This window comes from Triticum urartu, chromosome 7 (genome assembly GCF_003073215.2).
Source record: "Triticum urartu cultivar G1812 chromosome 7, Tu2.1, whole genome shotgun sequence".
Taxonomy (NCBI): domain Eukaryota; kingdom Viridiplantae; phylum Streptophyta; class Magnoliopsida; order Poales; family Poaceae; genus Triticum; species Triticum urartu.
In genome coordinates, this window is record NC_053028.1 from 628,798,574 (window position 1) to 628,811,551 (window position 12,978).

Consider the following 12,978-nt stretch of genomic DNA (forward strand, 5'->3'; position numbering starts at 1 on the left):
CATAATAAATCTAACAATCTTGATTTGGCATTGTGACTGTTGATACTTATTTCTATAAATTTGGTCAAAGTAGAGATATTTTGACTTCAGACGACATTTATATGCAGATTAAAAAGGATTAGAAAGAGTATTATCAGTTATGTGGATGTTCATGTTCTTTCCTAGTATCTTAGTACCGGCCACAGCGCATAGTGCGCGTGGGACGTTTTAGAATGTTTATATGGCAGGTCCACGGCGCAAGTGCTGTCCTACCAGAAGCCCACTGGCTAGTGTGTACACCCTTCATCACTATCCAAAGTGGAGAAACCATTAGCATGTGTCCAGTGCGACTAGAGGAGTCCCAAGTGCTCCACCCATAACGAGGTGCCCCCCCACAATGCCGCAATGCCACCGCTATATAAGAGGCACCACCCATGCCAGAGCAGGCAGCAGCAGCGAGCGATCTGCACTAGTCACTGCAAGAACCACCACCACAAGTGAGTGAACGTCGGAGCAAGGAAAGGCAGGGAGAGATGACAATGAGGCCGCTCGTCGTCCTGGCTCTGGCCGTGGCGCTGGCCGGGGTGGCGCTGCGAGGGGGCGCCGCGGAGGGGGCCGGCGAGTGCGGGAGGTCCTCCCCCGACCGGATGGCCCTGCGCATGGCCCCGTGCATCTCGGCGGCGGACGAGCCGGACTCGGCGCCCTCCAGCAGCTGCTGCTCGGCGGTGCACACCCTAGGGAAGAGCCCCAGCTGCCTGTGCGCCGTCATGCTGTCCGGCACCGCCAAGATGGCCGGGATCAAGCCCGAGGTGGCCATCACCATCCCCAAGCGCTGCAACATGGCCGACCGCCCCGTCGGCTACAAGTGCGGAGGTACCTACAAAGCACATGCTTTCCTATATACTCCTTCGGTTTCGAATTACTTATCGCAGGTATGGATGTATCTAGATGTATTTTAGTTTTAGATACATTCATTTCTGCGACGAGTAATTTGGAACGGAGGGAGTAATTGCTAACGAATGATCTGCTGATAATGTCGTAGCAATGCTGAGTCCGGTTTCGTTGTTTCGACAGATTACACGCTGCCTTGATGGCCCAGCTCTGGTGCTGATGAAGATGACTGCTGTGGAAGATATGGTCGTGTGGGAATAAGCGAGTGGTGCATGTACCACTTAAGTGGGGCACTAGTGACTGCATGGTGCCTACATGTGATGTGTGCTTGTGGGAATGTTTCTATAAGCATGTAATGTTTCGGCTGTATTAACGTGAACAAACGTCTCCGTGTGATTTCTGTTATCATACGAAAGGCTTTCTCCTGGCTTTATATAAAAGCCTCAAACGGCACCAACAAGTCCTACAAACATGAAAACACACCACATCAAGTTCATCAGTTTAAGCATCTCCAACAGCCGTGCAACGCGCCGCGCGCTAAAAGTCGCGATACAGCACCAGGTTAGCCAGCTTTTGCTCGCAGCGGTGCGCTGGCTCCAGCGGCCGCCGCAAATTAAAGCGCGTCCACGCCGCTCCAGCAGGCGCGCTATATTTTAGTTTTTTCTACTACATATTTGGTTTCGTAAATAGTTCTACTACTACTCGTCCGACTCGGACTCTGTCTCAGTGATGTCCTCTTCCGACGTCGGAGCGTAGGCATCAAGGAACCGCTCGTCGCCGGAGTTCCGAGACGGAACCGCATGCCGCCGCCCGACCAAATCTCGGCGGAGTAGGTGCCGGACGGACGCACACGGACGCCGCGGTAGCCCGTACCTCCCCGGCGCCGAGGCGGCATTGTGGCGCGGTGATGGCGTGTCGGCGGCAGAGCGCGGCAGGGGGCGATGGAGAGACGGAGAGAGCAGCAAAGAGCGATGGAGAGAGCGGCGGAGGCGCTGTAATTTATAGGCGCGCCGGACGCGGCGCGCCAAATGTAGCGCGCGAGCGGTCGCCTTTTCCCGCGCGCGTTAGTTTCGCGCCACCGCTAGAGCGCGCGAAAACATCCCACTCATGCTATAAAGCTAATTTACCACGTACGCGCGTCTTTTGGCGCGGCTGTTGGAGATGCTCTTACAGATTACGGTCCAAACCAGAAGGTTACGAAGCACCACAGCGAAAGGCTTAATCCACGTACCTCGTAATCGATGAGCGAAATGCGTTGATCATCGCCATTGCGGCTCCCATTCATGTTCTGTCATGACTCTTTGCCGATGGCCTCCAAAGTTGTATTATGTAGATAAGCATTTTGAAGATACCGTCAACCGAGGTGAGAAGGAATAACCCATTCAACTGTTAATTTCTTTTTTTTTTTGCAGGAAAACTGTTGATTTCTTGACCAAAACAACCTCTAAGGATCGCCAGCAAGCCTCGAACAAACGGGGGATTCCAGTCACAAGCTAAAAATTTCCCAAGGGGCATCCACATTATTACCTAACTAAGTGACATAAGAAAAGGATGTGAACACATTATATCACATCCGTTTGAGGATGTGAACACATTGTCCCCCCAGCTTCGTACCATGAGCTGCAACAGTGTCAGCTACTTTATCATGTGCAAGTTCTAGGACATAGGGGCTGTTTGGATGAAGTCCTGAGGTTCATGCCTGGTTCCGCCTCCAGTTGCTGGATAGCCCGGTCTGCTGCGGCACGAACAGCTGCTTAGACATGCAATCGCTTCAGCTTGTAAAGCAGCAGCTGCCCTGTGGAGACGACCTGCTGCTGCCACCTAACACAGCCCCCTTCAGCCTCTCCCCCAGCCACACTGGCATTGTTGTTTGGATCGAAAGCCCCATCGCAGTTGATTTTTCCCACAACGGTGACCGGCAGTTTCGCTTCTGCTCCACTGCCCAGTTAGGTTAGTTCTCAGATGCGGAAGGTAGAATTCTTCGTATTCGACTACACATCTGCCTACCATGGCTACCACCTCATCGATTTTCAGAATTCCTTGTCCAGCATTGATTTCGTTCCTCGTTTTCCACCACGTCCACAACAGCGCCGTACTCTTGATCATATGCTTGCTTCCCATGTGCAGTGCCATATGCAGCATCTCCTTTAGACCTGAAGCTTCCACCAGCTTGCATCTTTTGTTTTCCATGCCCAGCAGACGCCATACTTGGTGCACTTCCTTGCATCGCAGAAATGTATGCTCCCCATCCTCATTCAAATGCCGGCAAACCTGACAGATCATATCTATCTCAATGCCCCGTGCCGTGATACTCGCCCTATGGGGAAGGCTTGTTAAATTGTGATCCAAATTCTAGTACCGGGTTAGGCTAGACGTAGTACAACCGTGTGGGTTTTTGCGTTGGCGTCGACGCGCACGAGTACAACTCGTTTACTTGTCCTACAAGGACTCTTATGTGTTAGTCGCACATCAGACGGTCTGTCGTCTCATGCTTGTAATACTCATCCTCATAATGATTGCGCCTTCGTGCGTCCGTGATTTTCTCCCGCAAGGGTTTCCACGTAAAAATCCGTGTCTCCTTGTCTCGTTTATTTCTCATTATTATCTAACAAGTGGTATACAGAGCCAAGTTTACACATACGAGATTTGAGACGAGAGATTAGGATTACGGCCGCTGCACGCGTCCGGCCGATCCGTCGAATCCGACTAGAGTTTCTGCAGCCGCACGTCACCAAGACCGACAGGAGATTGACCTCCTCTGCTGCTGAGCCGCCCTAAAAAGCTGCGTGTGCCAGACCTTCGCTGCTCCTCGCCGTACGCGTTCATATCAGCAAGGGAGCAGCCGCTCTTTCCGATCAAGATCAACCGAGCCGCTGCTTCAAGTCCCGAGGGCATCACCTGTGGTGCTGCTGCTCCCGATCATGACGTGAAGACAGAAGCCAAGTACTACTATTACTCACTTTTTTCAAGATCGATCTTGGTAGTAGCCTTGCTACTTTTCACGTGAAGGCTAGTACAATTGAGTACTAGTAAATCAGATTTGTTTCTCTCTACCAATTGCTACAGCCACCGAGAGTTTTCAGGTGCTATTTTTTTAACTCCGTTGCTCCGCATTAATTAAATTCTATTAAGAATTTTTCTACGACTTGTACTACTGTGTGCACAGTTTATCAACTCATGGCATCCATGAAGTACGATTTTCCGCTGCTGGATCATGGCACAAGGTTTACCCTATGGCAAGTCAAGATGCGGGCGTTGTTGGCACAGGCCGACTATGATGTAGCACTGGATAGTTTTGGGAAGAACCGAATTGAGGACTGGACTGCTGAGGAGAAAAGAATTGATTGTAAGGCTTTGTCACAAATTCAACTCCATTTGCATAATAATATTTTGCAGGAAGTAAAAATTATTCCTGCACAGGTTACCCGAGGGAGGTAATGTTTTGAATCATATTTCCGAATTTAAAGAGATCATATCCGATCTAGCTGCAATGGAGGTTAAGTATGAAGAGGAAGATACTGCTTTAATGTTACTTTGTTCACTGCCAAGTTCTTATACCAATTTTCGAGACACCATATTATACAGTCGTGATACTCTCACACTTAATGAAGTTTATAAAGCTTTGAACTCTAAGAAGAAGATGAAATTAATGGTGCCTCATGATGGTTCGAGTTCATCCCAAGCCGAGGGATTATCTGTTCGTGGCAGGACAAAGGAGAAGAACTCCAATAATGCAAACAGAGGCAAAAGTAAAAACGGCTACAGGGGCCGGTCGCAATACAGAGACAAGAAATATTGCAGGTATTGCAAGAGAGACGGGCATGACATCTCAGAGTGTTTCAAGTTGCAAAATAAAGAAAAGAGGAAAGGTAACAAACAAGGTGAAAATTCTGCTAACATTGCTCGTGATGATAGTTCCGATGATGCTCTTGTCGTTATTGTTGGATGTGCCGAGACCAATGATGAGTGGGTACTTGACACTGCATGCACTTTTCATATGTGTCCACATAGAGATTGGTTTAATACTTTTGATTCCACTACTTCTGCTGGTTCCGTTTTGGGTTTTGATAATTCACCATGCAAGATTGAAGGCATAGGTTCTATTCGAATCAAGATGTTTGATGGCATAATCAGAACTTTGACAGATGTTCGGTATATTCCGAAGATGAAGAGAAATCTTATTTCTATGAGTGCCCTTGATGCAAAGGGATACAAGTATTCAGGTGGAGATAGTGTTTTGAAAGTCACCAAAGGTTCCCTTGTTGTGATGAAAGGTGACTTAAGCTCGACCAACGGTCTTTATTACCTTCGAGGTTCTACCGTGTCAGGTAACGCTACTCCAGCTATTTCAAAGAATTCTGATTGTGATGCTGCTAACCATTGGCATATGCGTCTTGGACATATGAGTGAACTTGGTTTGGCAGAGTTAAATAAGAGAGGTCTTCTTGATGGATATGAACCTGGTAAATTGAAATTTTGTGAGCATTGTATCTTCGGCAAACACAAGAGGGTGAAGTTCAATACTTCGACCCATACAACTGAAGGTATTCTTGATTATGTGCATTCTGATTTATGGGGACCATGTCGCAGAAAGTCACTAGGTGGTGCTAGTTACATGCTGACTATTATTGATGATTATTCGAGAAAAGTATGGCCTTATTTCTTGAAGCATAAATATGAAGCATTCTTAGTTTTTAAGGAGTGGAAGATTATGATTGAGAGACAAACTGAAAAGAAGGTAAAAATACTTCGCACTGATAATGGTATGGAATTCTGTTCTAAGCAATTTAAGAATTATTGCAAGTCTGAAGGCATTGTTAGACACTACACCGTTCCTTATACCCCCTCAACAAAACGGTGTTGCTGAGCGTATGAACAGGACCATTATTTCCAAAGCCCGTTGCATGTTGTCCAATGCAGGTTTGCATAGGCGTTTTTGGGCTGAGGCCGCTTCCACTGCTTGTTATCTTATTAATCGGTCACCATCTATTGCTTTTAATAAGAAAACTCCAATTAAGATATGGTCTGGTTCACCTGCTGATTATTCACAGTTGAGAGTTTTTGGTTGCACTGCTTATGCTCATGTTGATAATGGACAGTTGGAGCCTAGGGCTGTTAAGTGCATCTTTCTTGGTTATAAGTCTGGTGTTAAAGGTTTTAAATTGTGGAATCCTGAAACCCAGAAGGTTGTTATTAGCAAAAATGTTATCTTTAATGAATCTGCTATGTTACATGATGTTTCATCTACTAATGTTCCCGTTGAGAGTGAACAGCAGCCTATTGTTCAGGAGCCTACTGTTCAGGTGGAGCATGTTATTGATTCAGGTGATACATCTGGTAATGAAATTGTTGATGCACATGATGAACCCGTCGTTAATGATGATAATGTCACTCCCACTCCAAATCAGCCTATTGTTCCACCCAGTTGGAATCTTGCTCGTGACAGAGTTAGACGGGGTATTAATAAACCAGACAGGTTAATTGAAGAGTGCAATATTGTTTCTTTTGCTTTATTTGTTGCAGAAGAAATTGAAGGTAATTCTGAGCCTTCTTCATATTCCGAGGCTATTATTTCTGGTGATAGTAATAAGTGGATGACCGCTATGCATGATGAGATGGAATCACTTGAAAAGAATGGCACTTGGGATTTAGTAAAATTGCCTAGAGAGAAGAAACCTATTCGTTGCAAGTGGGTTTTCAAAAGGAAAGAAGGTGTTTCTCCTAATGATGAGACAAGATATAAAGCAAGGTTAGTTGCTAAAGGTTACAGTTAGATTTCAGGTATTGACTATAACGAAGTCTTTTCTCCTGTTGTGAAGCATAGCTCTATTCGCACTTTACTCAGTATTGTTGCCATGCATGATCTTGAGCTTGAACAATTGGATGTTAAAAGTGCATTTTTACATGGAGAATTAGAAGAGGATATTTATATGAAACAACCTGAAGGTTTTGTTATTCCTGGAAAAGAAAAGCTTGTCTGTGAGTTAAAGAAATCTCTTTATGGATTGAAGCAATCCCCAAGACAGTGGTACAAGAGATTTGACACCTTTATGCTCTCTCAAGGTTTCAAAAGGTCTAATTATGATAGTTGTGTTTATTTGAAAACTGTTAAAGGTTCAACTATTTATTTGCTCCTTTATGTTGATGATATGCTTATTGCTGCAAAGAGTATGTCAGATATTAATGAACTAAAGAAGCAATTGAGTAATGAATTTGAGATGAAGGATTTGGGTGCAGCAAAGAAAATACTTGGCATGGAAATATCCAGAGATAGACCGTCTGAAAAAGTATATCTAAGTCAGAAGGGATATATTGATAAAGTTCTTCGTCGTTTTAATATACATAATGCCAAGCCAGTAAGTACTCCGTTAGCTGCACACTTCAAATTATCATCAGTTTTATGTCCTAAGTCAGATGCAGATATTGAGTACATGGCTAGAGTTCCCTATTCGAGTGCAGTTAGTTCACTTATGTATGCCATGGTTTGTTCTCGTCCGGATTTATCATATGAGTTGAGTGTTATCAGTAGATACATGGCTAATCCTGGAAAGGAACATTGGAAAGCAGTTCAGTGGATTTTCAGATACCTGCGTGGTACTTCTAATGCTTATTTACAGTTTGGGAAATCTAGAGATGGACCTGTTGGTTTTGTTGATTCTGATTTTGCCGGTGATTTGGATAAGAGAAGATCACTCACAGGTTATGTTTTCACCATTGGTGGTTGTGCTGTGAGTTGGAGAGCAACTTTGCAGTCTATTGTGACTTGTTCCACTACTGATGCCGAGTATATGGCTATTTCTGAGGCATGCAAAGAAGCTATCTGGTTGAAAGGTTTATACACCGAGCTTTGTGGAGATTCATCTTGCCCTACCATATTTTCTGACAGTCAAAGTGCCATATATCTTACAAAGAATCCAATGTATCATGAGAGGACAAAGCACATTGATATCAGATTTCATTATATTCGAGATGTTGTTGCTGAAGGCAATTTGAAGGTATGCAAGATAAGTACTCATGATAATCCTGCTGATATGATGACAAAGCCAGTTCCAACCAATAAGTTTGAGCTTTGCTCAGGCTTAGTTGGTATTTCTCACTAGTCCTATGGACTTTGACGCACAAGGTGTTTATGCTGATTTGGATGGAGCTATTCACTTTCTTCGACTACTGGAGGGAATCTGGCTCAAGGTGGAGATTGTTAAATTGTGATCCAAATTCTAGTACCGGGTTGGACTAGACGTAGTACAACCGGTGTGGGCTTTTGCGTTGGCGTCGACGCGTACGAGTACAACTCGTTTACTTGTCCTACAAGGACTCCTATGTGTTGCCCCTTTTATATACCCCATATAGTCGCACCTCAGACGGTCTGTCATCTCGTGCTTGTAATACTCCTCCTCATAATGATTGCGCCTTCGTGCGTCCGTGGTTTTCTCCCGCAAGGGTTTCCACGTAAAAATCCGTGTCTCCATGTCTCATTTATTTTTTGTTATTATCTAACAAGACTTTCGTGCGTGATTCTCCACAGGAATTGCCACAAATTTGGAGGGCACCGACTGGACCAAATGTTATTCTAGGAAAATTGCCCCTCCCGATCATGAGCTGTTACCTGTTAGACCCACGGAACTTCCCCTCGGCTTCTCTACCATCCGATGTAGTTTATAAGCATCTGACCTGATTCAACAAAACATCAGGCAAATGACATGGTTGCATGTCCCCACTAGCACTCCTCTTTGAACCCATGAAAATATCTGCCGTGCCTCCTTTTTCTTCTTCTTGCGCTTTTAGTTGCGGATTTGGTCAAGTAAAATGGTCCAGTGACCGCGCTCAATTTACACACAGTTGCTGAACGGTGCTGAAATGTTGGAGTTTGTTCTTCTTGCTTGCTACACACTTGAGAGTTTCCAGCTGGAACTGTGGAAGGAAGGCCAAACATGATCTGTTTGAACAACACATCCGCAGATTTAGTGCGTATGCTGTGTTGTGTTTCTTGCCAAGAGTTTACCGTCTTCCAGGCCTTGAGAAACCAGTTGGTGTTGGCCTTCAGGTACATGGCGTCCGGAGCCCAGCAGTGAATAATACACCTTCAGGTACATGGACTGATTCATGCTCGACAAGATCCCAAAGAGAGATAGCGCATGCCTGTCTTCATTGCTTAATTTGCTTTCCCCTGAAAACACACGGATTTCATAAAGAGATGCCCATGTGAACATGCTAAATGCAACGAGGAGTGCATGCCCGGACCAATGAATGAACGGCTAACAGAACAATCATCAGCGTGATGTTAAAATTGTAGTTCAGAGTCATGGCTAAACTCAGACCAATGATGTCTAGAGATCACACGTCAAACAACATAAGTGCTTAATACTTCGATCAGGCTCATCGCAAAGCAAACAAGTTATGTCATCGACTTGTTGCCTAATACTAACTAGCAATATTCATGCAGAAACGAGCTGACTGGCTCAAAGTTAAGGATAACTTTCTTAGCTTTGAGAGCTGCAATAACTTGAGAGGAATCTGCTGACACCAAAAGGTAGTCAGTGCTAATGTTACACCCTTTTGCTTTCCAGACAATGATGAACTGGACAAGCGCGCTTCCGGACTTTGATTCGTTGCATGCTCAGTTCCATTGAAACGCTCATAATGAGCACTGTTTTCTTACAACGTTTCTTTTGTCCCACGCGCTTGCACATCTGTTTCCTTTTTTATCCATGCAGAGGAATTCATGCTGACCAGTTGCGTATTTATTTTTCAATTCAGAGCCGGAGCTCAGGTCTCATCCGCCATTGGCCTGTTTTCCTCGCACAGATGCCATTTTTGGTGTGTAGAATTCGAGAGCCAACTCCGCATAACTGCATCGGCATGATATTGAAGCCTCTTGTAGTGGCCGTAGTGAGGGAGTTTGTTGGCTTTTCTGACAATTTAGTAGTAGCATTATTCTGATACATTCAAACTTAATAGTCTACCGAACTGCAGAGAAAGCTTTGGTGGAAATCATTGGAAGTTCATAGAAAGTTTATGTGCTTTGACTCCTTAACTATATAACTTGATTGTTTCCCCACGGACAATGCTTGAGAAATGTATGTTAGTTTGATATGAATAATGAATGAGGTTCGCATAATTTCTTCTGTCAGGAATTTGGAGACGGAACGGTTCATTCGATTATAATTCTACCTGGTTCTGCCTTCCTTTCAGGCAATCGCATGCTATGGAATCACATTACTTCCAGCTACAACTACTAGCACATTTTCTATGGTCTATCGAAACAAAAGCTCCAGATTTATAACATACAAGGTTCACATTAGATTAGTGCACTATTGGGAGGAACTACACTGAAACGCATGGATTAATGTTGTTGATTCATGAATTTAAACAAGGCAATACTTCAACCAATGAATGTACAAGCAATGAACATCTGTAATTATGATCGGTTGGATCAGGCATTGTGTTTTTGCTTGCCAAATCTATTGCATGGTTCAATTAATGATGAAACCCGAAAAAAATAAGAACCTTTCTCTTCCAATAAACAAATCCTCCTCTCAAAAAAGAACTCCTTCCAGACAGAAATTTTTGTGGATGATTTATGAGCTCCTGGAGTTACCTAATGTGCAGTCATAGGTAGTGAAGACCCAAACATTCCATTGTCATGTCCTTGCTGCCAGCCAACTCCTGTAAGGCTGGAACACATGAAGAAAAAGAACCATCCTGAACAGCAGATGCAGTATTTTTTTTATATAATCAGCAATATGAAGATAATGTACTCCCATTATCTACCTGAAGATCATTTTGGTTTTTCCATCTCAAGTGCGATCTCAACGAGCTGAATATTTCCGAGTAGTGAACCAGCCTTGCACGAGGGGAGGAAAGAGAAGCCATCCAGAAGCTTCAAACATTTTAAACCCCACTTCACCATAAAAGATTCACTCAAGTGATGACCACTGCGCAAAACAATCAAAACGATATATTAGGTGAGTAGCTCCCAGCAGTTTTATCTAGTGGAGAAGGATGAAGAATTTCTTGGAACCTGCGATTGTGGTATATGGTAATGAATAGCACCCCAGGAGAATTTTCCAGGATGATGGTAACCATTGCAGAGATCATCAAATTCTTACCAAAGTAGATGCAAAACTTGTCTCTAATGTATTATGAAACAACAACCAGAGTGAGGAAGATAAGGATTTTATGATAAATAATGTAAAGAAAAAGTATACCCAAGCAACTAGGAGAAGGTTCTTAGGCACTGGACCAAGATTTTCACATTATCATTGTCACTGTAACCACAATTCTTGGAGACCCCTGTTTTGTCTTGCAAATTCTTTCCCATAAATCTAGGTTCATAAAATGCCTTCCCAAAACCATCTACGGAGTACATCATGAAGAAGGCACAGAGCAATAATATACAACACAATTAGTGCACAGAGAAATACACGAGGATAAGACTGACTAGCTAGGGAACTTGCACAGGGCTGCAATGCAGTTCTACACCTGAATTAACAGACCATCCATTGCATAGAGACAATTTGCCCATATGTTGGATATTTCTGATACTGCAGCATATAGGCAAATTACAGGACGAGACAAAAGCAAGACGCAGAACTACAATCTATGTAGAGTGCTTCTTACGCTTTTTCGAAGCAAGCTTGGCAATGACCTCATTCAAAATAGAGGGGTAAGTCATCATTAAATGCCCCCAGCCATTAGTTGACATTACCCTTTTCAAACAGGAGGAAGATTGAGCTTGAATAAACTTGAAGCACGCCATCTTCAACCCGCTGCAGTCGTGCTGCTCGGCCAGAACAAGAGTGGACGCCACCGAACTCACACCTATGTCCTCAGACAACCGCTTTTCACAGATGAACTTGAGGTGTTGGAGGTCATATCTGTCTGCCGCCGTAAATAAGCCTTGCAGCCATTGCAGATGCATTTCATCCTCTTCTTGTCCTTGTTCCACATCTTGTGCTTCCTCCCGCACGCATTCCTTCTCCATCTCAGGGAATGAATCTGTGTAGATGAACCTAAGCAAAGCCCTGAACACTTTTGCCTCCATGTCTTCGATCCGTATGACACTGGACGTGGTGCCCTCCTTCATGGGGCCAAAGAGCTGCGCCATGAAGACCGTCGACCGGGCAGCAAGCACGCACCGGTGCGCAGCGAACGTCTCGCCGCTGACCTCGAATGTCACATCAGCACCCACCTTACTCTCAAGGAGAGTGCTAAAATGCTGGCATATGTAGCGAGGCGGGCCGGTGCCACTGGCATCATCCTCCTCGCAGCAGATCATGATGTCGCAGCGGACGGTGAAACCATCACGCCTCATATTCTCCGACCGTTCAAGGGCGTCTTTCCTCATGAACTTGCGGTGGCCTCGGGAACCGCCATGGGGGAAGCTGCACGTCTCGGTCCCAAGAATGTACACCGGCTTCTGCTTCTCGGCCTGGTCGACGAAACTGAGACTGAACTTGGCATCCACGGCATTGTTGAGATAGTCGTCGAGACGGCAGACGTAGAGAGAGACGAAGTCGGCGCAGCTCGGGTTGTCGCCGTTGGGGAAGAGCTCGATCTGCCACGTGTGGCATCCGACCCTGAAGGGCCGGGAGATGATGCTCTCCCCGGTAGGCGCCTTCTCCTTGGCGCGCGAGTAGTCCTGGACCACGAGCAGGTGGTACCCGCAGTCCGCACTGGTTTCGCAGGCCGACCCGGCGCAAGGGGGGCACAGATCGACGCCGTCGACGACCGACACGCCGGCGAACGACGACATGGCGTCGACGAATCTGCGAGGTTGATCGATCGGAGATGTTGTCACTCCAAGCTTGGTTCGGAGCTGGGGATTCGGGAGCGACGGGCTGATGGTCAAACCTGGTCGCGGTCCGCGCGGAGTCGCCGCCGCTCCGCTCGCTGGTGTGTCGCCCGCGCCGCCGTCGCTCGTCGTCGGAGAAGCAGAGTGCGCGTGCGGCCTGGGCCTGCCTGAGCTAGGGTTAATGACTTGCCGCGTTATTAGGCTTTTTGTTGTCCTCACAGCCCACAAGCTGCAAAGCCCATTGTTCACGGCACCTTTTGGCAAAGCCTCACGTTCTCAAAAAGGAAAATTTGGTAATTCGAGCTGAATTTTGC

The 12,978-nt window shown here is 45.6% G+C and overlaps 2 protein-coding genes across 2 annotated transcripts; one reads left to right on the top strand and one right to left on the bottom strand.

The window, feature by feature from the left end:
- Window positions 1-413: 413 nt before the first annotated feature.
- LOC125524334 (non-specific lipid-transfer protein 3-like) lies at window positions 414-1,278 on the top strand. Its single transcript, XM_048689402.1, has 2 exons — window positions 414-852; window positions 1,054-1,278. The coding sequence occupies exons 1-2, from the start codon at window positions 513-515 to the stop codon at window positions 1,068-1,070; spliced, it is 357 nt and encodes a 118-aa protein (XP_048545359.1). The 5' UTR covers window positions 414-512; the 3' UTR covers window positions 1,071-1,278.
- A 9,910-nt stretch (window positions 1,279-11,188) lies between these two features.
- Window positions 11,189-12,625, bottom strand: LOC125524996 (BTB/POZ and MATH domain-containing protein 2-like). The gene has a single exon (XM_048690021.1). It carries the CDS (start codon window positions 12,623-12,625, stop codon window positions 11,471-11,473), a length of 1,155 nt encoding a protein of 384 aa, XP_048545978.1. The 3' UTR covers window positions 11,189-11,470.
- Between the last annotated feature and the right edge of the window lie 353 nt (window positions 12,626-12,978).

Coding starts and splice junctions, on each gene's coding strand:
- LOC125524334 (XM_048689402.1), top strand. CDS start 513: ATGACAATGAGGCCGCTCGTCGTCCTGGCTCTGGCCGTGGCGCTGGCC.
- LOC125524996 (XM_048690021.1), bottom strand. CDS start 12,625: ATGTCGTCGTTCGCCGGCGTGTCGGTCGTCGACGGCGTCGATCTGTGC.